At 39.9% G+C, this 25879-nt stretch overlaps 1 protein-coding gene across 2 annotated transcripts in view; it reads left to right on the top strand.

The window, feature by feature from the left end:
- Positions 1-25879, top strand: part of ADAMTS18 (ADAM metallopeptidase with thrombospondin type 1 motif 18) — a 152722-nt gene that overhangs the window by 110607 nt on the left and 16236 nt on the right. For both annotated transcript variants that reach the window (XM_021672612.2, XM_012437523.2), the window contains 5 exons: positions 697-827; positions 1959-2082; positions 3395-3639; positions 21881-22022; positions 24549-24675. In XM_021672612.2, coding sequence (XP_021528287.2) covers positions 697-827; positions 1959-2082; positions 3395-3639; positions 21881-22022; positions 24549-24675 — 769 coding nt within the window. The remainder of the gene's footprint in view (positions 1-696; positions 828-1958; positions 2083-3394; positions 3640-21880; positions 22023-24548; positions 24676-25879) is intronic.

Raw genomic sequence — 25879 nt, 5'->3', positions numbered from 1 at the left:
TCTATAAATAACTTGTTTTTCCTTTTGCCTCTGATACCAGAAATGTCTCAGGGACTTAAGGGTTACTTTTTTTTTTTTTCCTTCAGCATCCAGGGCTAGTTTATTTGCTTTTTCTTCATTTTTATGACATGGTTTTTTTTTCCTATATATGTTTTACAAACATGATTAACCATATACCTTTTCTCCATGGTGCCAAAAACCTTTCCTCGTAACAGACTGAGTAAATATCTAAAGTAATCCATGCCCTAAATCAGGGTCATCAGACTATGGCCTGCTGGCCAAATCTAGTGTGTATTGTTTCATAAGGTTTTATTAGAACACAGCAACACTGCTTCATTTCTGTAGTGTCAATGGCTGACCGTCAGGCCTTTGAAACCTGAAATAGTTACTATACAGGGAGGCTAGATAGTAACCTACTAATCATGCGTATGGTGACTAATCAGTAAGAATGAGAACAATGAAATTCTTATGTATTATTATTAAGTTAGCTTTATGTGGACTCTTAAATGGGACTCGTGCTTTTTAAGCCACATCATATGTGCTTATATATGCATACACACATGCACATATGCATATAACACTTTCCATTTTCATCATGACAGCTTTCTAAGTAAATTTAATTCATCCTTTTGGCAATCATATCATTTTCCTTAGTTCCCTCTTGACCATTTTCTGTCTTGATCTCTTTGCTTCTAGAGGAAGATCGATGCAAACTGTACTGCAAGGCTGAGAACTTTGAATTTTTTTTTGCAATGTCTGGCAAAGTGAAAGATGGAACTCCCTGCTCCCCAAACAAAAATGACGTTTGTATTGATGGGATTTGTGAAGTAAGACAATGTTGCTGCTTTGGAGCATATAGGCATGCTTGTGTTTCCTCATATCAAATGTGTACTGTGAAGAGTGGTGTGAGAGATTCTGTGCCTGGAGAGAAGCAGGTGGCGTAGGGGGAAAGGGCAGTGTTTCACTAGATTTGAGCACCACATCTGTTGTTTTGTTTTGTTTTATTTTCTTTTGGAGACAAAATTTCACTCTTGTTGCCCAGGCTGGAGTGCAGTGGCACGATGTTATTTCACTGCAACCTCCGCCTCCTGGGTTGAAGTGATTCTGCTGTCTCAGTGTCCCGAGTAGCTGGGATTACAGGCGCATGCCACCATGCCTGGTTAATTTTGTGATTTTAGTAGAGATGGGTTTTCACCATGTTGGCCAGTCTGGTCTCGAACTCCTGACCTCAGGTGATCTGCCTACTTTAGCCTCCCAAAGTGTTGGGATTACAAGCGTGAGCCACTTCGCCCAGCCAAGGACCATATCTACGTTCCCCATTTACTTGTTGCATGAGGCTTGTCCAATTATTTTAGTTTATTTTTCACTCTATTTGCACATATGTAGAATGGAGATGATGATATATCCCACTTTGCATAGGAGTTGTAAAAATTAAATAAGAATGCAAATAATAAACTTTTATTGCATGTGTGCTTAGTACCTTTACTACATGATTAGAACCTCATAAATGTATTTTGAAATGATACTACTATTTGACCCCAGTGATTTTTCCTTTCTCCTTAGGTACTCATTTTCTCTTCCATTTTAACTTTAGTGTGAGCCCTTTGATCTTTTAAGGATGTGTGTTTGTACACATGCCTGCATGTATATTGCCCAGCATTTTTATTTTGAGTCATGCAGCTGGCCTGAATAAGCTCACCTGGTACTGGTAGCACTGTTCACTCTTTATTCCGGTTTCATCCATGAAGAGTGTATAAGTTATACAACTTGCCCAGTCATCTGATAATGTCGGAGGAGGGATTTTAACCTCAAGTGAGTCCAACTTGAGGCTGTGATTTTTAAAGCTGTACTGCTTCCCTAATGCTCTGTAAATGCAGAGAATCCTGTATCTCTTAGTTATTCCCAGCCTCTGGCTTCTCTGATCTTTGATTGTCTTACATTTTGTGTTTTTGTCACAGCTAGTGGGATGTGATCATGAACTAGGCTCTAAAGCAGTTTCAGATGCATGTGGCGTTTGCAAAGGTGATAATTCAACTTGCAAGTTTTATAAAGGCCTGTACCTCAACCAGCATAAAGCAAATGGTGAGAGATGCTGCTGTTTCGTTGGTATTCCTAATGAGATACAACTTTTGCTACTGAACAAGGCTGAGTCATGCCAAATGTGGTTGAGCCTTTTACTAGTTCACTGGACACACTGGTAATGATGGCATTTGCCATTTGTGTAAGAGTATTGGAGGATAGTTGTGAGGAACGTCATCAATACATTACCTCTCAGAACAGGTTAAATAAATGCCTTTCTGCTTTGTGTTTTTAGTAGCCGACCAGGCCCCATGTATGCACACGGGCATTTGTTAAGTACAGAAACCTTGTGAAACTTAGGTGATCTCTACTCACAGCATAAAATGAATATTTGAAGCAATTGTCTAAATATCTTGAGTAAAATTAAACTTTTGATCCCTGTTTTCTGAATATCATCATTGAAGATACATGGCTCTAAATTTTTTCTGGAAAGTTTTTTTTTTTTTTTTTTAAGACACAGTCTCACTCTGTCACCCAGACTGAAGTGCAGTGGTATGATCGCGGCTCACTGCAACCTCCGCCTCCCATGTTCAAGCAATTCTCCTGACTCAGCATATGGAGTAGCTGGGATTATAAGCACCTGCCACCATGCCTGGCTAATTTTTGTATTTTTAGTAGAGATGGGGTTTCACCATGTTGGCCAGGCTGGTCTCAAACTTCTGACCTCAGGTGACCCGCCCAATTTGGTCTTCGGAAGATTTTTTTTTTTTTTGAGACGGAGTTTCGCTCTTGTTACCCAGGCTGGAGTGCAATGGCGCGATCTCGGCTCACCGCAACCTCTGTCTCCTGGGTTCAAGCAATTCTCCTGCCTCAGCGTCCCGAGTAGCTGGGATTACAGGCACGCGCCACCATGCCCAGCTAATTTTTTGTATTTTTAGTAGAGACGGGGTTTCACCATGTTGACCAGGATGGTCTCGATCTCTTGCCCTTGTGATCCACCCGTCTCAGCCTCCCAAAGTGCTGGGATTATAGGCGTGAGCCACCGCACCCAGCCTAGGAAGATTTTTTTTTAAAGTCTTCTTGAATGTTGTGATTGTGGCCTTTGTTGGTCTGGGACGGAGAAGAGTGTGTTTATTGTCCACAGAAAACATGCTTGGAAGGCTTTGGGAAAGCCACATACATTTTCTCTCTAGTGTTCTTACTATTTTGAAAATGAAACAATTGATCACGTTTACTTGATAGAGTAAGTGAATTTTGTTAATTATTCAAAAACCTCAGTCTATAAAAATGAACACTAAATGTCAGGGGCCATTTCTAGTCCCCTTTCTCCAGTGCACAGGGCAGAATTCAGAAATGTTCTCTTCCTTCTGTTTAGAATATTATCCGGTGGTCATCATTCCAGCTGGGGCCCGAAGCATCGAAATCCAGGAGCTGCAGATGTCCTCCAGTTACCTCGCAGTTCGAAGCCTCAGTCAAAAGTATTACCTCACAGGGGGCTGGAGCATCGACTGGCCAGGGGAGTTCCCCTTCGCTGGGACCACGTTTGAATACCAGCGCTCCTTCAACCGCCCGGAACGTTTGTATGCACCAGGGCCTACGAATGAGACGCTGGTCTTTGAGGTAAGCCCCTTCTGTTAATTCAGTTCCCATTGCTTCTTGCTACATTTATAGCAACGACTCCAATTTGAGACCACTTAAAGAACTGCAGTCCTTCTAGTTCAAAAGTGTTTCCTGGCCAGGCATGGTGGCTTATGCCTTCAATCCGAGCACTTTGGTAGGCCGACGCAGGCAAATCACCTTAGGTCAGGAGTTCAGTTCGAGACCAGCCTGGCCAACATGGCAATACCTCATCTGTACTAAAAATACAAAAATTAGCTGGGCGTGGTGGCATGTGCCTGTAATCCCAGCTATTGCTATGGGTTGAGGCAGGAGAATTACTTGAACCCGGGAGGTGGAAGTTGCAGTGAGCCGAGATCGCGCCACTGCACTCCAGCCTGAGCAACAGAGCAAGATTGTGTCTCAGAACAAACAGCAACTAAAAAAAAGTGTTTCCTAAGAGGCTAAATTTCAAAGTGTAAAGGGGAGAAGACAGTGGTTCCATTTTGTGGAAGAGAATAGGAACCCAAAGGGCCTCCAAGAGAGTGAGTTGATTTTCACATTTAGAGGCCAACCTTTGACCAATATGCTTGGCTTTCAGGAACACCAAAGAATGTAGCAGGAGTACTTTTTATATTATTCCGGTCTGTCTATGTCTACCATTTGAATACTCCATTGTAGCTATTTATAACATAAGTCAACTGGCCTAGGAGAAAGGATTAATAGTGGAGAAAATGCTTAGGTGTCAGCAGTGTTTGGCCGTACTACGCCATCATGATTTTGTAGGTTGTAGCTTCCCCATAGATACGAAAAGGAAAAAAAAAGGGAGAGGGAATAAAAATGAGAATCAAAAGAAACAACATATCTTGAAATGACTCTGCAAGGCTGTTATCATAGCAACGTTTTCTTTAGTCCTCATCCTGTGGCTGGGTGCTTTTCCTTCATTTGTAAAATGGGACTGACTGTTGGCTCTTACAGGCAAATGATTTGCTTCAGTTTGTATAGAAATGATACTGTTGCCCGGGTGCACTGGCTCATGCCTGTAATCCCAGCACTTTGGGAGGCCGAGGCAGGTGGATCATGAGGTCAAGAGATCGAGACCAGCTTGGTCAACATGATGAAACCCTGTTTCTACCAAAAATACAAAAATTTGCTGGGTGTGGTGGTTCACACCTGTGGTCCCAGCTACTCAGGAGGCTGAGGCAGGAGAATTGCTTGAACCTGGGAGGTGGAGGTTGCAGTGAGGCAAGATTAGCTACTGCACTCCAGCCTGGTGACAGAGAAAGACTCTGTCTCAAAAAAAAAAAAAAAGATACTATTACTCACCGAACACTTGCATATCCAGGTACTCTTGTGAGTCATTTTAGTCTTCAGTTTCTTACATGAAAAATTGAGGTAGAAAATGTACTTCACTAACTTGCCAGAAAAATAAGGAATCAAGTGTGAAAAAAGACTAAAAGACTTGCCTGTCTCATATAGCTAGGAAAAAACCAGAGCTGAACTAGAGTCAGAATCTTTTCCACCCAGGAGTTATGATATCTATGTAACACTTCACATTACTGTTCTCTTCTCAAATAAAGAAAACATAAGATTAATGCAACTGTTATTATTATCATTATTATTAAGACTATAATAGAGTAGGTTCAGGCATTCTGTGATCAGTTTCATGCATTCATTTCTTGAATGCTCACAACCACCTTAGGAAGTAGGTATTATTACTTAATCCCTATTGTACAAATGAGGAAACCAAGCCTTAAAGAGATTGTGTTACATGTAAGTGGTAGGACTGCGATTTGAACCTCAGTCTTTCTGATTCACTTGCCCACACCATTATCTTAATATACCTCCAAAACTGGCAAGGCTCAGCTAATTGTCATCATAGGATTTTTCTCAATGTGAAACTGCTATGGTTGCCTCTGTCAGAGGTACAAAGCCTGTAAGCGGTAGGGAATAGATAGTTTGCTGTTTGGAAACACCTGCCATTAAGATTTGAATTCATAAAGCACTGAGAACATATCCATGTATTTTGAAAGACACTGACATAGATCTATGACAGCTAGAGGGTTGATTTGAACATTGATTATTAAGAAGATTGTGATCATAAACTTGTCTGATTACTTTTACTTGAAATTATTAATTGTCCTCTGTCTTATATATGTTAATTCATATAAGACTATTTGCACTTACTGTGTTCTTGGTGCTGAGGAAAGGGACATAGTGCTTATTTTTTGGACTGACAGCATGCTGTGTCCTCAATCATTTCAGGGTATTTTGGTCAGATATTTGATTAATAAGGCAGTTTTTCAGAGGCAATTACTTCTTCTGTCTAAACTGAAGCACTCAATTTATTATCTTTCTCAGTTCCATGCACAGTGGGACTGGAGAATTGTCTGAGCAAATACCATGCTACAAGGATATTGGTAATGACCTTTTGCAGCTCACAATGGTTCGTGGGGAAACAATAGAAATGAATTTGTCGTACCTGGTGTGTGGGAGTGCGTATTCCATGTGCGTTGAGTTGTGGTGGGGGAAATTAGATGACATCTTGAAGTTTCCCTAACGTATTCTTAGATTTGCTAGAACTTCAGAATAGTGAACTTGTCCACACATTAAGAAATCACCCAAAGGATCACTTGAGGCCAGGAGTTTGAGACCAGCTTGGCCAACATGGTCAAACCCTGTCTCTACTAAAAATACAAAAATAAGCTGGGCATGCTGGCGCTAGTCGGGAGGCTGAGGCAGGAGAATTGCTTGAACCTGGGAGGCAGAGGTTACAGTAAGCTGAGATTGCGCCACTGCACTCCAGCCTGGGCAACAGAGTGAGTGAGACTCTGTCTCAAACAAAAGAAATCAGGGTTTTCCTCTGTGTCACATGCACTGAGCTGCTGTTGTATGTCACATTGACAGTAAACTGGGTATATGGTAGTGGATACACAGAAAAGAAAATCCTCCTGTTGTAATGAAACTTAGAGTATTAGAGGGTACAGTACAGCATTACACTAATGAATACATAAACAAAGGCAGATTTACAGATTGTTGTAGGTTTTTTGGGAGAAAATAACTATAAGAAAAAAAAACAGAGGGAGACTTTTTGGATTAGAGAGTTGGTGAGGAATTATTTGAGAATGACCATGAGGTGAAACTTGAAGAATGAGAAGAAATAGCCAGGTAAAGAGTAGAGGAAATTCAGGCAGAGGAAGCAGCAATTTAAAACTGCATGTGGGCAGGCACGGTGGCTCACGCCTGTAATACCAGCACTTTGGCATGCTGACGTGGGTGGATTACTTGAGGCCAGGAGTTTGAGACCAGCTTGGCCAACATGGTGAAACTCTGTCTCTACTAAAAACTACAAAAATTAGCTGGGCATGGTGGCGCATGCCTGTAGTTTCAGCTATTTGGGAAGCTGAGGCAGGAGAATCACTTGAGCCTGGGAGGTGGAGGTTGCAATAAGCTGAGATTGCACCACTGCACTCCAGTCTGGGTGGCAGAGAAAGACTCAGTCTCCGAATAAAAAAATAAAATAAAACTCCATGTGGAGAATCAACTTAATAATTTAGAAGAACTAAAAAATAGATGAATCTAGCTATAGTGTAGTGAGAAAGAAAGTATTGAGGTGTGAGATGGGTATTGTCAGTGGAGTGGCCCACAGATAAAATAAACCATGTTAAGGAGATTGGATTTCATCCTAGAAACAACATCAGGATGTCAAGAGAGAAGGTGGTTTAGAACATCTTGACCAACATGGTGAAACCCCGTCTCTACTACAAAATATAAAAATTAGCTGGGTGTGGTGGCGTGTACCTGTAGTCCCAGCTACTTGGGAGGCTGAGGCGGAAGAATAATTGAACCCGAGAGGTGGAGGTTGCAGTGAGCCAAGATTGTGCCACTGCACTGCAGCCTGGTAAGAGAGTGAGACTCTGTCTCAAAAAAGAAAAAAAAAATTCAACCAGGCTGCTATGTAAATAAGTTATTGAGAGGCAAGAAGTAAACTGGGGAAATAGGAAAATGGTTCTAGAATTCCAGGTAAGGAGTGATAGATGCTGAAACAGGTGGTGGAAGGAAGCGGATCTGTTTGCATTGTATTATGGATGGAGAACCGGAAGCTAGAAAGGTTAATAGAGCTGTATAAGATACAAACACATATGAGATACAAACTCTGAGGGAGAAGGATGTGTGAGAGTCTCAGGTTTCTTCCCTGAGCATCTGGAGGTGGTTTTGCCGCTGTCATTGTCTTGAGGATGTCTGGAAACAGGTTTAGGGAAGGGGGAAAATTTCATTTTAGCCACCATATGTTTGCCACGTATCTTAGATATTCAAGAGTAGCTGTCGAGTAGGCAGTTGAGTTTGTGTTTAAAATGCATAAAAAGCCTTGGAATGAATATCTGAATCAGTTCCTAAAAATACCTGAAGTAGTCTAGTAGTATATCATTCGTTAACTGAGCAGGGCACTTGGATCCATGTTTTCTCTGATAAGCTTCCTCTTGAGAGTAGCCAAATAATTGCAATATCCAGAATATGCCTTGTGAAGAAACTGTTGAGCCTTGGTTGACACCAGCAATAAACAGGAGCATACAACTGTGATGGAGAGGTGTGCTTGTGCCTGGAAATAGGGTCATTCCAGATGCCATGGAATTTGTATGTAGATGCACATCTCTCATCACACTGGCATCTTGTCATGTACTTTTGCCCTGCACCTGCACCCCCACAGACATGAGAGTGAGTGGAGATACCTAGTCCCATCACTTCCATCTGTTTGGTGGACATCCCTAAAAGCTCTCATACCACCTCGTTGAAAGCAGCTGTCATTTGGAAATGTTCTTCCAACTCTCTTAATATTTTTATATTAGAGGAAGAGACTAGCAATTCCCAGTCACAAAATGGACTATGTCCAGGATACTTTGGAGCTCCACAATGAATCCAGTCCTGACATTATGCTTTAATTAAACCTAAGGCATAAAAATTGAACTCTCTTAAAGATTTCTGGATTTTTCAGTCATTTCTTAGATACAGTGTGTTCTCTGTTTCTTTTCTACCAAGTATCTGAGCAGCTGCTTTTTTCTTTTGAGAGGCTTTTTCAGCTTGAAGGTATCAATTTTAGAGCAGCAAGGCTTTATTAATTTTGCAAGAGGGCTTCAACCCGTCTTGAAGCAAATGTACACAAAGTTCTGTGGCTGAAAGTGAAGCTGAATGGGGAAACAGGGCTACAAGCCTCTCACAATCTCTTCTACGGGCAGTCAGAACAAAGTGCAAATCACTCCTGATGAGAAATATTTTTTGGCACTTCATGACAAGCAACCATTTTTTCTGTTGTTTCTCTCTCCAATTTTGTTCATAAACACAGAACCATTCCAGCAGGTTTTCACAATTCTGTTTGTAGTTTAAGCTTTGTATTAAACTTATACTATCTGCAGGAAAACCACAACAAAGAATGAGACCAGAAATGATGTTAAGTGCAAAACGGAGAGACAGTGTTCTTTCTCACTTTCACCTTCAGACTCTGAAATCTCCCATTGTTGTCTGTTGATCAGATTAGCCAGGCCATTGACATATTGTCACTGAACATTAGACGAGCTTTGAGCTGAGCCATTTTATGTGGGCTTTGTTTCATCCGTGCACAGCTCCAAATGTCATTCATCTACATGGTTTAGCCCTGACAAAAACAAAACTTTTAGATTTTTCATCAAGTGTAAGATTTTCCGTGATAGTTAGAAGTTATTTTTGAGACAGCCCGGCACGGTGGCTCACGCCTGCAATCCCAGCACTTTGGGAGGCCAAGGTGGGTGAATCACCTGAGGTCAGGAGTTCAAGACCAGCCTGGCCAACATGGCGAAACCCCAGCTCTACTGAAAATACAAAAATTAGTCAGGTGTGCTGCCAGGAGCCTGTATTCCCAGCTACCTGGGAGGCTGAGGCAGGGAGAATTGCTTGAACCCAAGAGGTAGAGGTTGCAGTGAGCTGAGACTGCGCCATTGCACTCCAGTGTGGGTGACAAGAACAAAACTCTGTCTCCAAAAAAACAGTTATTTTGGAGGAATGGAAGATTGGCCTCCATTGGTGATAGAGTTCTCTAAAATTGATCTAGTTCATCAGTTTATCTCTTTGTAAATAATACAGATCGCACCTTGAATGACAGTGACAAAAATAAGATGTTAAGGAAAAATGCTGATCTAAATAAAATCATAAACACAGTCTTCCTCCAGTCCAATTGGATATGTTCTTTACTACTGCATAAAAGAATAAGAACTATGGCAGTATCTCCAGTAATACAAAATTATAGTTTCACCACAGTGGAGGTAAGGTTATATTTGCTTCGCTATTGTTTTCCAAAACCTTTCTTATGTATTCATTCTACCAATAGATTTGAGGAAAGCTTAAATTAATGTCCAAGGAATTTGACCTATCTAAAAACAATCTAGATGGAAACTTGTATGATTAATTGGACATGCCTTGCTTGTATTTTTAAAGGAGTTATGGTTTCATTTAAAAGTTGCAAATATGTTCAAAGCTAAAAAAAAAAAAAAAAAAAGAAACCCTCCAGTAACCTAGTATTTTATCTATGATATCTGTTAAAATAATTTGGGTTAATGCCTTTAGTATTTAAATTACACTTTACTGTTCTCTAGAGAACATCATCAAATTGCTGGTCACTTTTTATCACATGCTTATATCTCTCCAAAATGGATGGAACACAGATAGTATAAACACAAAATTGTAATAAGTAATAAATTATATTTTCCCAACATTGGACTGTGCGTTGATATCCAAGTGATCTATGACTGTATTGTTTAAAGAAAATTAAGTAAAGTTCATGCGCCTTTCCATACTACAACTATGAATTGAACCAAAATGAATACTTTTGGAGCCAAATATATATTTATTCCAATATAAAAAGGTTAAATCTATTTTTAATCTTGTGAAATGCTCAAATCAGTATGGGAGCCTACTAAAATGAAAAATACTGTTCTAGCCACAGAAAGAATAAGTCTGTGAATGAAAGCACTGTCTCTTTTGGCCACCTAACATTATTGCATATTCACTAAGTCCTTATGATGACGTAAAATTCAGCAGAAGTCTGTGCTTCCCGAAACACACGAGGATGGCACTGTGAGAGTAACGTTCCTCTCTTTTTCTCTTTCATATGTATGACATCATATTCTTTCCATATCTTAGCTAAATTTCATTTTCAACTATCTTCTCGTGTATTCATACAGGTAATTACTGTCAAAACAGTTTTTTTCTGTTCATCTCCTCTCACTGTCTGATTTAAAAAATTAAACAAGGTTGGGCACAGTGGCTCACACCTGTAATCCCAGCACTTTAGGAGGCTGAGGCAGGCAGATCACAAGGTCAGGAGTTCAAGACCAGCCTGGCCAATATGGTGAAACCCCGTCTCCACTAAAATGCAAAAATTAGCCAGGCATGGTGGCGGGCACCTGTAGTCCCAGCTACTTGGGAGTCTGAGGCAGGAGAATTGCTTGAACCTGGAAGTCGGAGGTTGCAGTGAGCTGAGATGACATCACTGCACTCTAGCCAGGATGACAGAGCGAGACTGAGTCTGGAAAAAAAAAAAAATTAAACATTTAGTGCCCAGCCCTGTGTTAGATATTGGAGATGTACAAATGATTAAGACATAAATCAGGCCAGGTGCAGTGGCTCATACTTTTAATTCTAGCACTTTGGGAGGCTAAGGCAGATGGACTGCTTGAGTAGAGGAGTTTGAGACCAGCCTGGGAAACATGACAAAACCCCATCTCCATGAAGATACAAAAATTATCTGGGAGTGGTAGTGCATGCCTCTAGTCCCAGGTGTTTGGGAGGCTGAGGAGGGAGGATCCCTTGAACCCGGGAGGTTGAGACTGCAGTAAACTGATTGTGCCACTGTACTACTGTACTCCAGCCTGGGCAACAGAGACTCTGTATAAAAAAAAAAAAAAAGATGTGAATCATGTCACCAAAACTTTATAGCCTTAGGTCTTTAAACAATGTAAACAAACAAGCTTTGCTACATGGATTCCATTCTTTCAGGAAGCAACATGAGTTAGACAAGGAGCATCTGCATAAATAGCTGGAATAAGGGTTGCTCTGCTACAAACTATGTGACTTTGGAAAAATCACTTCAATGATCAGGGTTCCATTTTCCTCATTTCAGAAATGATTTCCCCAGGCTGAACTGCTCTTCCCCTATGTCCTGTAGCACTGTCCTGAACTACTTTTACAGCACTCCCAAACGCTATGTGATCAGATGATGACTTGGTTACCCTTGTAGCTTCCACAATTGGCACAGTATCTAGAACATTATGGAATGTTTAAGAAAATGTATTGAGTGAACAACATCCAATGATAAAATTCACTCATGCATTTAAAAAGTGCAGTCTTCCTTAAAATTGAAAAATCTTACGTGGAGGCAAAAGTAAAATAAAAGGAGCGCTTCTTTCACTAACGCCAGGAATGAAGGGACCAGAAGCCAGCCTGTCCTTACGCCATTTCAGCCCTGAAGTCCCCTGAAGATCCCTAGGCTTCTATAATAGACATTTTAAAAACCACTGTCTTTGGCCATCTCTTGAGACTGGTCTTGACAACTATATGGTTTAAAGTAAAGTACAGCGAATAGCTTTTAAAGTAATGAAATTTGATCTCCTAAAATGCATTCGAGTAATCAGTACACTTCCTAAAATACTTGCTTTCCCAAAGTGTGAATAACTTAGACCTAGGAAGTCACTGACCAGTTAGTTCACAGTGGATTTACCTCAGTCTAGAGGAGTAGCAATGCACCTTTTCAGGGTGGTGAGTTCGCCAATCATTCCACTTATTTCTTGATATTTTCCAGTACAAGGCAGGATATTGCAATCCTGGGAATAATTGACTGCTGTCACTTAACCCCAAAAGAGAAGTGCATGGTCTGATGCCAAATAAAAGTGTCTCCTGCTTCTGATTATTTTTATATGTCAAAACTTTACAGAATGTCTTCATGGGAAGCTCAAAATTTAAGCTAAATAGAAAACAGACCTTCACTTGTATCACTAAGTCACATGCAGTCCAGGTTTAAAATGCTGTCTGTATTACAGACATCCATTTTCCTTGGATCCTGGGCTCTAGATGGTTTTAACATATGCAACAGGTGGACCTCAATTTATACAGTGTTTGCGCCATTGATTTCCTTGGGGGCCAAGGGAAATACCTAAGGGTCATCAAGGATTTGTATGATTGTCTTTGGACTTAAATTTCTTGGGCATTATTTAAATCAATCAAGTTTGTAATCTGGAAATACATACACATATATGCATATAAGTGACTTGGAGAAAAGGAGAGAATTTTCTTTACCATGTATTGTAGTTCTGTATTTCCCACAAAAAACATTTGCCAAGCAGATGCACGTGTTAACATAAAAATAAATACTGCTTTAGCAATCCCATAGTTTCTGAGATCACTATGGAAATAGTTAATACAAAACTAGATAATTTTTAGATATTTCACCTTTTCTACAACATAAGTCTGGCATAAAGACAAAGGAAGCTCTCGTTGAACTAGTGTACTTCTTAGTCATTCAGAAGATATAGATGTTAGCTTTGATTCTAATAGTGTCTAGGATATTATGTATCAGTGACTGCATTATGTTTATTTTATCGGGTTTGGGAATACTGAGAAAAACTAAATCTATTTTAATTCTCCACCCCTGAATGTCTACATTGTGTGCATGTTGTAAGGAATTAAATTTTCAAGTGATAGAATTGTGAAAACTGAAGATCAGAGTTAAACTTTATATAAGGCTTTGCTGAAAAACAATTCGTCTGAAGTAGACATATATATGCTGGGCTTTTTGAGTATGGCTGAAAACAATTTTTTTCCATTTTGAGGTTTAGATGTAGGTAATTTAAGGTCTCTGACTTTGTGCTTTGTTTAAGAAATATGGAAAGGCCTGTTTAATACACAATTTTAGGAGACCTTTGCAAATAAGGATTAAAATATACACAAAATTTTTTTTCATGATTAGCCAAGGTGTCCACTTAGAGATGACACATTCTCTAGAAGTGACTAGAGATGAGGTATCTTACTAGCTCATGCCCCTGCTTTCTCTCCCATTCCTTTCCCCCATTTCAGTCTTTCTCTGTCTCTTTGTCTATGTCTCTCTCACAGATATACACACACAACAATGAATGAATCACATTCTCTATCAAACTGTCATGCAGTTGGAGTGGAGGTGAGGAAATTCATCATGAGTGTTTCATTATAAAGTAACTTCATCCCTGTCTGATAAACAGATTGATTCAGTATGACATGATAATACAAGTTGCTATTCTGTGACTGAAATATGACCACCTGTGTTTTTACAGCATTCCTTTTTTAAAAAGTTTTAAAAAAATAGAAAAGCTCTCCTTTATGTTAGGAATTTTTTTCTCTATGTTAAGCAGAAGAAGACTGTGTGTAACTCTTTGAAAGCCCATTTGTAGTGTAATAAGGGAGAATCCTGAAGCTGAAAACTGCAGCAGCCTTTCTCATGACAGTGAGAAATAGGTTAACCACAGGCTAGTTTCAAGGCAGGAAGAGCCATCTAAAGAAAATTACTATAATAAACAACTTCCTCCACTCTTTGGCAAAAGGAGATGATGGGATGGTGGGGACCAGGTGGACAGGGACATTGATCAATGAGATGACAGTGTGAGCACCACTGAAGTATTACCTTGTCATCCAGCTCCTTTGTGACCCTGCCTGCTGAATTCTTCCCAAGGTAAAGGGGTTGAAATGAGTAAGGAAGTGTCTCAAGATACAATCAGTGTAAGGGAAAGGAGATTAGCCAAGTAGCATGGATTGAGTGAAGACACAAGACACAGAAGAAGCAGAGAAGTAATTGAGAATTAATTCAGAACAGATGATAGAAAAGTCAGGCTCCAGAGGACGATCCAGAGGTACTTTTGTGATGGCACATCATTTGTCTAAAGATTGCCATTTGCTATTTGAAGTGGGGGCCTCCAGTTAGTTCATGGCAAATACTTCTGTGACGGGTTAGAGAACACTATTTATTTCTCTTCACTACACCCTTAGGAATGTTGATGTGTTGAATTAGAAGTGTAGTCAAGGTTCAATGTGTCAGCCCACACCTTTGAAGCTGCCTAACAGATGCCTTTCCAAATCCCCGATCAGGGTCTTTGTATTACTGTCTCTTGTCAAATCCAATCACTCACACACAATAGCAATGATGATACCTGGTCATGTTCTTCAAGCTTTGAAGCAAATAAGAAGTCAAAGAAAACTGGCTGAATTTTTATACCACAAAAGTTTCCAAAAATCACATGAGCTTACAAAAACATGAATCCACACCACAAAGCCATTCCTTCCATGAGACATAGAACGTAAGGTGTAATTTGAGCTTTATCAAGAAAGGGCCAACCAGTAAAGTCTGTTCTATTTCAGTTGTGAAAACAATGGTTAAATAAAACGTTTAAATAAATCCAAGAAAACATGGATTGAGGAGATCAAGTATACTTAAATTAGATGCTAGTATGTTCAAGGAATAAAATTCTTAGGTTCAAACCCAGTGTCACAAAGTAAATGTCGCAGCGTGCTAGGGAGGCCCAGTGTTCTCTTTGTTGAAAACTGTATTAACTGTTGAGTTAACACAGTTTTTAAAATTTTAAATTAGAATCTTGGGCTTGGTGTTTCAAAGTTCGAGAGGCAGTGTTGTGAGAGTGAAGATGTAAGGTTTTTGGGTTAAACAAGACTAGAGACTTGAGTCCCATTGCTGTGTCTTAACTAGCTAAGTGACTTTGAGAAACCCATTGCTGTGTCTTACTAGCTAAGTGACTTTGAGAAATGGTCTATTTCTCTCCACTATTGCAATTAATAGCGCCTTCTTCTTAATGTCATTATCAATTTTAAATGAGATAATGCGTGTACATTGCTTTGCCTGGCACACAATCAGCATTTAATAGGCATTGTTATTGTTATTTTTAAGGCAATCAGATACATTATTGAGGACAAGAATTGAGTTTCATAGCATGCATTAAATAAAAAGCTAGTCTTTAAAATCGATCCATAACTTTCATGGCAAAATGAGGACAACTTCTTGAAGAAAGAAACAAACAAAAGAGGCCTTAATGAAACGAATACAAAGCTGATTGAGGGAATTTTAAAAATAGTTTTAACATTAAAAATTGGGGGCAAAAAAAAATAATAATAATTAACCCATGATTCCTCAAGATACCCTTTGTTTTAATTCGATGTGCCCTAAACAGATACTGCATCCCCTTCCTTCGGAGAGTGGTTGGTAGATTCCAGCCCCTGTCTGTGGTTTTCCAACTTAAGAAGCTGTAAATTTTATAACTCTGCACCCTGTGGTCAGAGCTGCTGAGTGTTGAGTCTGAAGTCAGGTGGTTTGTGTGTTAAAGGTAGACATTAAACAGCTCTACAGAGGACCTGGAAGCATTTAAGGAGGTTGCTTGCCAGCTGTAAATTAGAGACTCAATGCCAGTTGGCTGGAAAATTCTCTGGACTTAGTCCAGTTAAGTAGACTGAATCACTGGCGGTCTTTCCAAATTTGTGCCTTTAACAGCCTGGCGATACACTCTGACACGCGGCATGGTGTTGTAAGCAATGGCGTTATTGTGATGTAGTACCATTACGGGACAGATGCGGTGCTTCTGTGCCTTGAGGATGTTTGCGTTCTCCAGGAATGCTGAGAAAAGCAATGGACTACTCTTGACATGGTCACTGAAAATGTTTTAAAATAAATGTGGCAATGGGAATGATCACTTTCAAGTTACATATTACCCAGGACGTGTTCCCTGGCATTCACAGACGAAGTTAGCATCTTAGCTAGGTGGTTGTATGCACATCTCCCTGAGGTGGTCCTGCTTCCTCACATCAGTGGGAGAGGCTGTCTGTGGTTTAGTTGATGGTGATGGACACACTAAAGCATGTGCTTAGATATAATCCAGGCCACCAGATCGGGGGCTGTATTCTTCAACCCCCGATATTCTCGTGAAGCGAGAGAGAAGTCATTGTTAGATTGCAGGGTCATTTAGAATTGGAAAATGTTTAAATTGTGTCTTAAAACTGATCCAGGTGAGAAAACTGAACTGAGTTGGGCAGGGCTAACTTTATAGGCCTGGGACCTGCCCAGCTGCAGAGGACCTCACGCTTGGAAGGGCCCTGTGGTTTAATGCTTCACCATGACTGTCTTGAAATACTTAATTTTTTTCAATCAACGAGTCTTGAATTGTCACTTTGCACTGTGCTTTATAAATTATGTAGCAATTTTTGAGGGTGGATTTGATTTAACAAAATTCTGGTATATTTTTAAGAACAGGGTGAAAGAAAAACCCATAGAGATTCTATGAGCCAGGTAGACAATAATCTCCAAAGGTTTAAGTATTTGCAGGCATCAAAGAGTAAGCGATAAGAGGGTTTCTAGGATACTCTTGATCACTGTTCTTCTCAATACAGGATAAAGACAGGGGCAAAGAGCATCTTAGCTATTGAGAAGCAAATAATATATTACAATTGGCACATACATATCTTTTATATATTTGATCTTGGTACTTATTTGTTCAAGTTTTTACTTCCTTTATAAGGCCTTTATGAGCTGATGTTAAGTAAATTCTTACATCAGCTTTTTGCGGGTTTATACAAATATTGTCTTTCAGTCTACATGATTACTCATTGAACTGTGCATATGAATTTACAGCTACACAGACATTAAAGGCAAGCCTTGAGTCATTTGATTTTGTAAAGTCGAGAGGTCTTCATTTATGTATTCATTGAATGCATTAATATGTTAAGCAAATAAACTATAAACAGTATGCTCTATATGCTACTGGCCATAAAACTGTATCTGTAACACACAAACACAGGCATACAACTAGCTACTGTGTATTTTATGAGTTAGTAATTTAAAGCTGCACATTTCTAAGAACGATTACAGTAAATTGTGTCAGTTATTTCTCTTCTTGTTTTGGCCAGATACATGAGTTTCATGTTCCCATGATATTATGAAACGGATTGCTTCCTTACTGCTGTTTAATAGATCAGTGCTGGTTTTTCCTTTAGTTCAAGAATTTTACTTTGCTAAGGATCCTCATTTGAAGCATAGGAAAAGGGATGTGGGAAACACCATGTAACAGTTTGTCCTTTTCAGAGGGGGAGTAGGAATCTTCAAAGGAAATGGAAGGGTTTGGTTTTGTTTTTGTTTTTGAGACGGTGTCTCACTCTATGGCCCAGGCTGGAGTGCAGTGGTGAGATTGTCGCTCACTGCACCTTCCAACTCCTGGGCTCAAGCAGTCCTCTGCCTCCGCCTCCCAAGTAGCTGGGACTATAGGCACATACTGTAACACCTAGCCAGTCTTTTTTTTTATCCTTATTAATTTTAGAGATGGGGTCTTGCTATGTTGCCCAGGCTGATCTCGAACTCCTGAGTTCCAAAGATCTCCTGCCTCAGCTTCCCAAAGTGCTAGGATTGCAGGAGTGAGCCACTATGCCTGTCCAAAAACTCAAGTTCTGTTGGTTTGTGGCTTCTTTGCTGTGATCATCACCAAGGTCTGTTACTAATAAGTGATAGTTACAAAGCTCCTTTAGATGATGACGTGGTTTCCTCCCCCAGCCCCGCCTCAGTTTACTAAAACGTTTGATTTCCTTTTACAGGTTCCATAGCACTGGATTTTCAACCCAAGTAACTCTGACTTTGTAGTGTTTATATACAAATCTGCCTCATCTTCTCCACTGGAGGATATCACTTCTCCTCCTCCCTAGAGTCACTGTTTTATTGTCTTGACTGTGGAAGTCACATGAGAGATGATGGTGGCTTAGATCAGGGCAGCAACAGTAACATATGAGGCGGCAAGATATAAGAGAGGGTGAAAGTTTAAGTAACACCATTTCTGATCTATTAAATGTGAGTGTCAGAAAAAGAGAAGTCTAGAATGGCTCTGAGTTTTTATTTTGGCCTGAAAACTGGAAGGCCAAATGAGATGGCCCCATGAGATGGGGAAGGCTGAGGAAAGAGCAGCCTTTCAGGGAGAGAGAGGAAAATGTTAGACACTGACATACTTTTAAACATTCAATGGAGATGCCAAGTAGATAATCTGGTATGGAAGATGGGTGTCATCTGTAGCTGTGCATCCAGTGTGGTAGCCATTAGTCATACTTGGTTATTTAAGTTTAAGTTGAAAGGTTTTTTTAGTTTGACCACATGAGTGCATTTCAAGTGTTCAGTAGCCATATGTGGGCAACTCCGGTGGTCACATCTTGGCAGAGATGAGGGGAGATGGAATCAGTGTGTAGTAAACGACCTGGATTTAGATCCAGGACAGGGGGGACGAGGAGACGGCTACGGCTACAGACACAGAGACAGGTTTGACAATGGGAGATTGTGTGAGTTCCCTTCTTGCTGGTTGCATTGATAATTTCTTCTGGTTGGCTTGAGTGAAGGTCTGGGGAAGCTTGACATCTGATTGTTTTTGCTTAATACTGGTGACACTTTTATCATCACAGTCTTTTTCTTAAACACATTTTTTTTTCCCTAAACACATCCTGCTGTTCACAGCAACATTTAAAAATGTTTTGCAGTGAAACCACATGTCATATATGCCTTAGGCTCTAGAATCTGTCTAAAAGGTGGGAGGAGAATATATTTCAAACGCGTGTTGAAAATCTGTCAAACTACTTTTTGAATCAGCAGAACGTAAGTCCTGGATCCTCAAAAGGCAAGAACTAATGTTCTTTTACATTTTCTTTGCGTTTTTATTGGGGATCTGTTCCCCTATGGCAGAAAATATTAGGATCTAGTTTGAATGGGAGGAATGGGGTGGTACTGGAAAGGAGAGATGAGTGTAGTTTCTTTCTGTGTAGCACTTACATTTAAGTTTGCCTCCATCATGTGCATGTGTGTGATGTTACCCCATTGTATTGTAATACCATTCTGCCTTGTGGGTCTTAGTTCACCAAAACTCTTATACATTGCACTCATATTGTATTGCCACACAAGTAAATATGGTACACTGCATAATTTTCTCTGGTACAAAGTCTCTGCATTTTTGTTGCATAAAAGCAAACCAAAGTGCTACATTTGAAATACTGCTGGTCGGGTGCGGTGGCTTACGCCTGCAGTCCCAGCACTTTGGGAGGCCAAGGCGGGTGATCACCTGAGGTCAGGAGTTCAAAACCAGCCTGGCCAGCATGGTGAAATGCTGTCTCTGCTAAAAATACAAAAATTAGCTGGGAGTGGTGGCGCATGCCTGTAATCCTAGCTCTCAGGAGGCTGAGGCGGGAGAATCGCTGGAGTCTGGGAGGTGGAGGTTGCAGTGAGCCAAGATTGCACCATTGAACTCCAGCCTGGACAACAAAAGTGAAACTCCATCTCAAAAAAAAAATATTTAAAGAGTAAAATGAAATACTGCTGTAACTGAGTAAGAAATTGAGCTGTTATCTAGCATCAAGGTCATCTTCTGAATGTAAAATCGTTCTCACAATTCTAGTTTGACCATGAATAATATGGTAAAGTTTCTGTTTATGTAGTATCAGATGAAAACACTAACAGAAACAGTGCAGGAAAGCATAGTATTTATTCAAAAATACTACGGAAATAGGGAAGCATAGTATTTATGCAAAATGTGTGAAATGTTGTGTTAAATTGAACACAGGATTCCAAGAAGAGCTGTATGACTTAGCTGCGAAAGTTAAAAAAAAAAAAGAGAAAGCAAAGATCTTCAAAACTGTAGGACTCTTAAGACTGATTTTGAGATTTTTATTGGCAATTAATAATAATTGGGCATTTGTTCATTGATGGTACTATCTGTTGTGTTTTCTATCGATTTTGTTTTGGATGGGGGTGGGGGATCATCTGTTAACATTTTGATTGTCTCTGCAAGGCACCAAGATTTGTTTTGTTGCACAACAAAGTGATGCCCACACTATGGAATCTTCAGAGTCAGTCATATACTCCTGGAGGCATTTAAGCTAATAGCAAAATAGAAACCATTTTGTAGCATCCTAAAGAGTGAACTGGTAAAATGAAGGGCCTTGAATAGCTGCCACCCACCCAACTCTAATGAAGGTGGGATCCCACCAGATAGAGATAGAGCCAAAGGTTCCTATTTTTAACTGCCAATCAGCTTTGCCTCTTGGGCATGAATGCCCAGTTCTGGTGGTAAAGAATTTTCCACAAGATTCCTGGAGTGGGAAAGAACCAGCTATTTATATTCATGCTTTGAACTTGAAAAAAAAAAAACGAGTAGTAGTTAAGAAAAAAGGGCATTAAGAAGGGAGACAGATATGTTTCCTACGTCAAAAACAAGGTGATATATCACATTGCTGAGGCACATTGTGGTTGGTGGCTTTAAGCTAATTCCCTAGTCTCTTGTGTGATCTTGCACAAGTTCTCGTTCCCTGTTTTTTGTTTTTTTTTTCCAATGAAAATATAGGCAGCTACATTATAGAGTTGTTAGAAGAATGTTGTATGATGCATTAAGAACACCTGCAGAGAGCTTGGCACTTGGGAAGTGCTTGATACATGACTGCTCTCATTTTAGTAGTCAGACTTTATAGGATCAGATTTATCCCAAGTCTTTGCCTTTTTGGAAGTTAAGTCTATCCTAATGCATATATTCCAATTCCTGATTCTGAACATGTTTCTCTTTTTTTTTCTTACCTGCTCATCCTAGCACAAAATTAACAAATTCCGTTTGGGAAAATTTTCTATGGAAATTACATTAGAAACCCATTTGGATTCTAAAGTTGATGATAGCAACTCTAAGTGGGGTATTCTTTGGGTTTTGGAGTGCTTCCCTTGTTCCAACTTTCTCTAGCACCCAGGAGGGAGCTTGTAAATCGTGACCTAGGATAGATCATGAAAACGTATATACATAGATTCAGTTTTAACTATTATCTGTAGGGCACCAGTATGTGTGTTTACCATGCTAGATTTTTAAGTTAGGGTGGAGATCCAACAATGTAACCTTTCTTCCTTCATTATAATACACATCGCATGTGTGTGTGTCTGTGTGTGTGTGTGTACATTGTGGGCTTATGGCCAATGTCAATTTTGTTTTGCTCTTTAGCATCTACCTAAATCACAGTTTTGATAAGGTGAAGGTACACATTTGTAAGTGTCATGGGAAAACTTTAAGTCAACATAAAACATACTTGGGAACAATGAAGTATACCAATGTTAAGGTCAAAATGTCATGTAAATATCTTTAAAATGTTCAGTAAGATTTCTGGAATTCCAGGGTCTGACCTGTATCTTGATCTCTGATTTTTATCTTACACTGTCCAGATTCTGATGCAAGGCAAAAATCCGGGGATAGCTTGGAAGTATGCACTTCCCAAGGTCATGAATGGAACTCCACCCTCCACAAAAAGACACGCTCATGCCTGGAGTATCGTGCAGTCAGAGTGCTCCGTCTCCTGCGGTGGAGGTACTTGATTTTCTAATTCTGTCTTCCAAGTTTGTCTCTCTTAAAACAGGTTCTTTCACTCCAGGCCTCTTTAACATAATACGGTTTAAATAAGCCACCCAAGAACTGTCTTTTATAAGAACCATCACCAGGAAAGCAAATATAAGGGCATTAGTTAAGGATTCTCCTGTATGTGGTGAGAAATCAGCTCTCACAAAGCTCAAATCAACCACAGCTAAGGCTCAAAGGTTACACATCTAAAACTTATGGGGAAAACATATAAAATATATTTACTTATTTACAAATATAAGCATACATTTGCTTATATGCCCGTTCCAACACACAACACACACATATACACATATATGTTAACTGTAAGCTGAAAAGTAAACACACACACACACATACATAACCTTCCATTTGGAAGTTATAAAAGCTAGGGTCAAGGCAACTGAGGACACATACATGGCAAACTGCAGACAGTATCTGAAACATGGATATCCCCTCAAGGGTAAGGTCAGCAAAGGCTCTTTCACTAGAGGAATGGATTAAATCTGAGACATAACTCTTGCAAGGAAGGAACAACAGCAACCATCTACTCGGTGAGCAGAAGGAAGGCATTTTATTTAGATGTCAACAATGTCATATATTTGGGGGTTAAACAGTTGTCACACTTGTCCATTTGGGAGGAAGAATACGTGCCCATAAAGTAGTTCCTGAAACCAAAGCATGAATGTGGGTCTCTAGTTTCCTGTTATTCAGAGCACCTGGTGACAGTGAGCCTTTCTACTGCTTCCGTCCCACTGAGCATAAGGCTTCTTAGAATCAGAGACAGACAGAGCAAAGATACAGCAAATGAAGAAATTCTTACATCCGAAAGGCCTTATCTATAGACACCCATGCAATTCACAAAATATGAAAAAATACTTTTTAAGTATACATATATAAAATAATTAAAAGGTAACACATTTTTTACTAATGCACATTTTAAAGGCAATGAACTATAAAGAAGGTAAATCCCCCAAATTTTTAAATCTGCAGTAGACAATGTTAATATTTTGATCTGCATCATTTTGTTTTTTCCCTATGCATATGTAAGCAAACGTGTTTGACAGACTCAGAGTCATGACATGAGTATCGTTTTCTATTCCTCTTTGCTGAAATCATGTTATAGACATCTCTGTACAGTCTGCTCTGTTTCACTTCATCATAGATTATGAAGTTTTTCATATACCCAGTGTTCCTTGAGAACATTTCCAATGGCTTTCTGGTATACCAGAGAGAGAACAGTTCCTTGGGAAGAAGAGAAGTTTGATTTGCTTTCCATTTTCAGAGACTAAATCCAGCAAGAGGAGGATGCGGGGAAGCCAGCTGCGGAATTCTCTCCTCGCCCTGACTTAGCAATGCCTTTGCATGATTAACAGACCCTGGTGTGTGTCCTATGTCTAGGAGAAAAAGAATTTAGATGAATAGGTCCTATTAAAGTAAATGATTAACTTTTAGGAATGCTGATTTTTGTTTTTGTTTTTGTTTGAGATGGGGTCGCACTCTGTCACCTGGGCTGGAATGCGGTGGCAGAATGAGGGCCACTGCTGCCTCAACCTCTGGGGCTCAAGCAGTCCTCCTACTTCACCCTCCCAAGTGGCTGGGTTTCGCCATGTTGCCCAGGCTGGTCTCAGACTCCTGGACTCAAGCGATCCACCTTCCTTGGCCTCCAAACGTGCTGGAATTACCAGTGTGAGCCACTGTTCCCGGCCTTGGTGTGGTTTTCGTAAGTGCCTCCTGAAAGCAAACCTGCTTCAACCCAAGGAGTGGGACTGACTGCTAATTATTATAGCAGGAGTGACTTTTTATCCTTTCTCAGATTATATTTGAAGACAAAGTACTGTGTAAATAAAAAACACAGTTCAAAGGGGAGACAGCATTCCTATTTGGGGAACTAAAAAATATAATTATTCACACATGAAAAAAAAAAGTATGTCCCTGATAAGTAGTTTTGAAATGAACATTGAAAGCAAGGAAGTGGATTGCCACTAAGAAAGCAAAAGCAGAGCCCTGGCTGATAGGCTTGAAGGCATATTTAGGGAGTTCTATCTTTGTTTGTATGTGCCCTGGACTCTTAAGGAAGTATGAGATGCGTCATGGTAAGGCGGAATCTTAGGGTTTCCACGTATAACTCACTAATGGTTTTTCTTTGAACAACGTCATCTATCTGATAATAAAGTTTGCCTGGCATATTTCCCTTTATGGTCATTCTGTTTTCAAACGATTGTATTTATCACTTTATGGTTCTAGTGTCCATGTCAGTCTTGAAAACCAATAATCTACATGCTAAAATTATTAAAATATGAACTATATTACCTCAGAGAGTGGAATGGAATTCAAATTAGTGGCAGATTTCATCAAAAGGAGGTGCTTCCACAAAATACTTGGATTCCATGTCCGAAATAAAACATCACAATGCTGGTAAATCAGAACCTAAACTTAGAAACCAAACTGAAATGATAATCTGTAATTTTCACTTTGTCACTTCTGATATCTTACCAGGTTACATAAATGTAAAGGCCATTTGCTTGCGAGATCAAAATACTCAAGTCAATTCCTCATTCTGCAATGCAAGAACCAAGCCAGTAACTGAACCCAAAATATGCAACGCTTTCTCCTGCCCGGCTTAGTAAGTCATGTGAAAATGTCTTTTTGTTGACTTTCGTAGTTGTATGCCTTCATGGTTGTTATAAGATGATAAAAGCCCACTGTCAATACTGCTAATGGAAAGTGAATCAAAGGTAGATGCAATACTTAAAAAAGTGATAGAAGATGAGCTAGGCGTGGTGGCATGTGTGGGAGGCTGAAGAGGGAGGATCACTTGAACCCAGGAGTTCCAGGCTACAGTGAGCCATGATTGTGCCACTTACGTATTAGCCTGGGTGTGAAAATGAGACCTTGTCTCTCAAAAAATTTTTAAAAAGAAAGATGGTTGATGTTTAAATACATGAGTTGAAAAACACAAATTTACTCTTGGTACTCACTTGACTTTGGCTTGATAGCCAGGAAGAAATTTACTGGTTATTCAAAAGCAAGTTTACTTGGGATATGAAGGCATCTTTGCTGGGGGAGGGGGAGTGGGTATGGGGTTGTAGTCTCACTCTGTCACCCAGGCTGGAGTGCAGTGCCCTCGTATCAGCTCACGACAACTTCCACCTACTGGGTTCAAGCAATTCTTGTGTCTCAGCCACCTGAATAGTTGGGATTACAGGTGCATGCCATCATCCCTGGCTAATTTTTGTATTTTTAGTAGAGACAAGGTTTGGCTATATTGGCCAGGCTGGTCAGTCTGGTCTCGAACTCCTGACCTCAAGTGATCTGTCTGTCTCAGCGTCTCAGAGTTCTGGGATTACAGGCATGAGCCACTGTGCCAGACTCAAGGTGCTTTTTTTATTTTTTAAACCTTTACATAGAGATTCCTCTTCTCTAAACTGAATCAGACAGATATTTAAATAACACAGAATCCTAAATTAGTTCAATTTGCATGTGGTTGTATGCTTAACTTTTATGTAAATGGTCCAAGAATTTAAAAATCATAATACTACGCAGGCCATGAAACCCCAAATGCAGAATTATACAGTAGCAAGACACCAAATAAAAAGAATGAGGTATAGGCCAAGTGGTAACTCTACCGCTGATGATGGTAGCCTTTGAGAAGCGCAGTGAGGTTGTTCCTGGATTGACTTTAGCCACGCTATTGTTTGAAGACTAACTTTAAGCAATCTTCCCAGTTAAATGGAATCTCTTTTATGTGCTTTCTCTTCTGCCAAATATATTTATATAGAATGGACAGAGTTTCTTCTACAGCAGTGTTGCATTCACCAATGCTTTAG

Source organism: Aotus nancymaae, unplaced genomic scaffold (assembly GCF_030222135.1).
Source record: "Aotus nancymaae isolate 86718 unplaced genomic scaffold, 86718_ANA_hifiasm-v0.15.2.pri h1tg000030l, whole genome shotgun sequence".
Lineage (NCBI taxonomy): Eukaryota > Metazoa > Chordata > Mammalia > Primates > Aotidae > Aotus > Aotus nancymaae.
Note: the sequence above shows the minus strand (reverse complement) of the source record. Positions and strands in the feature narration are given on the sequence as shown.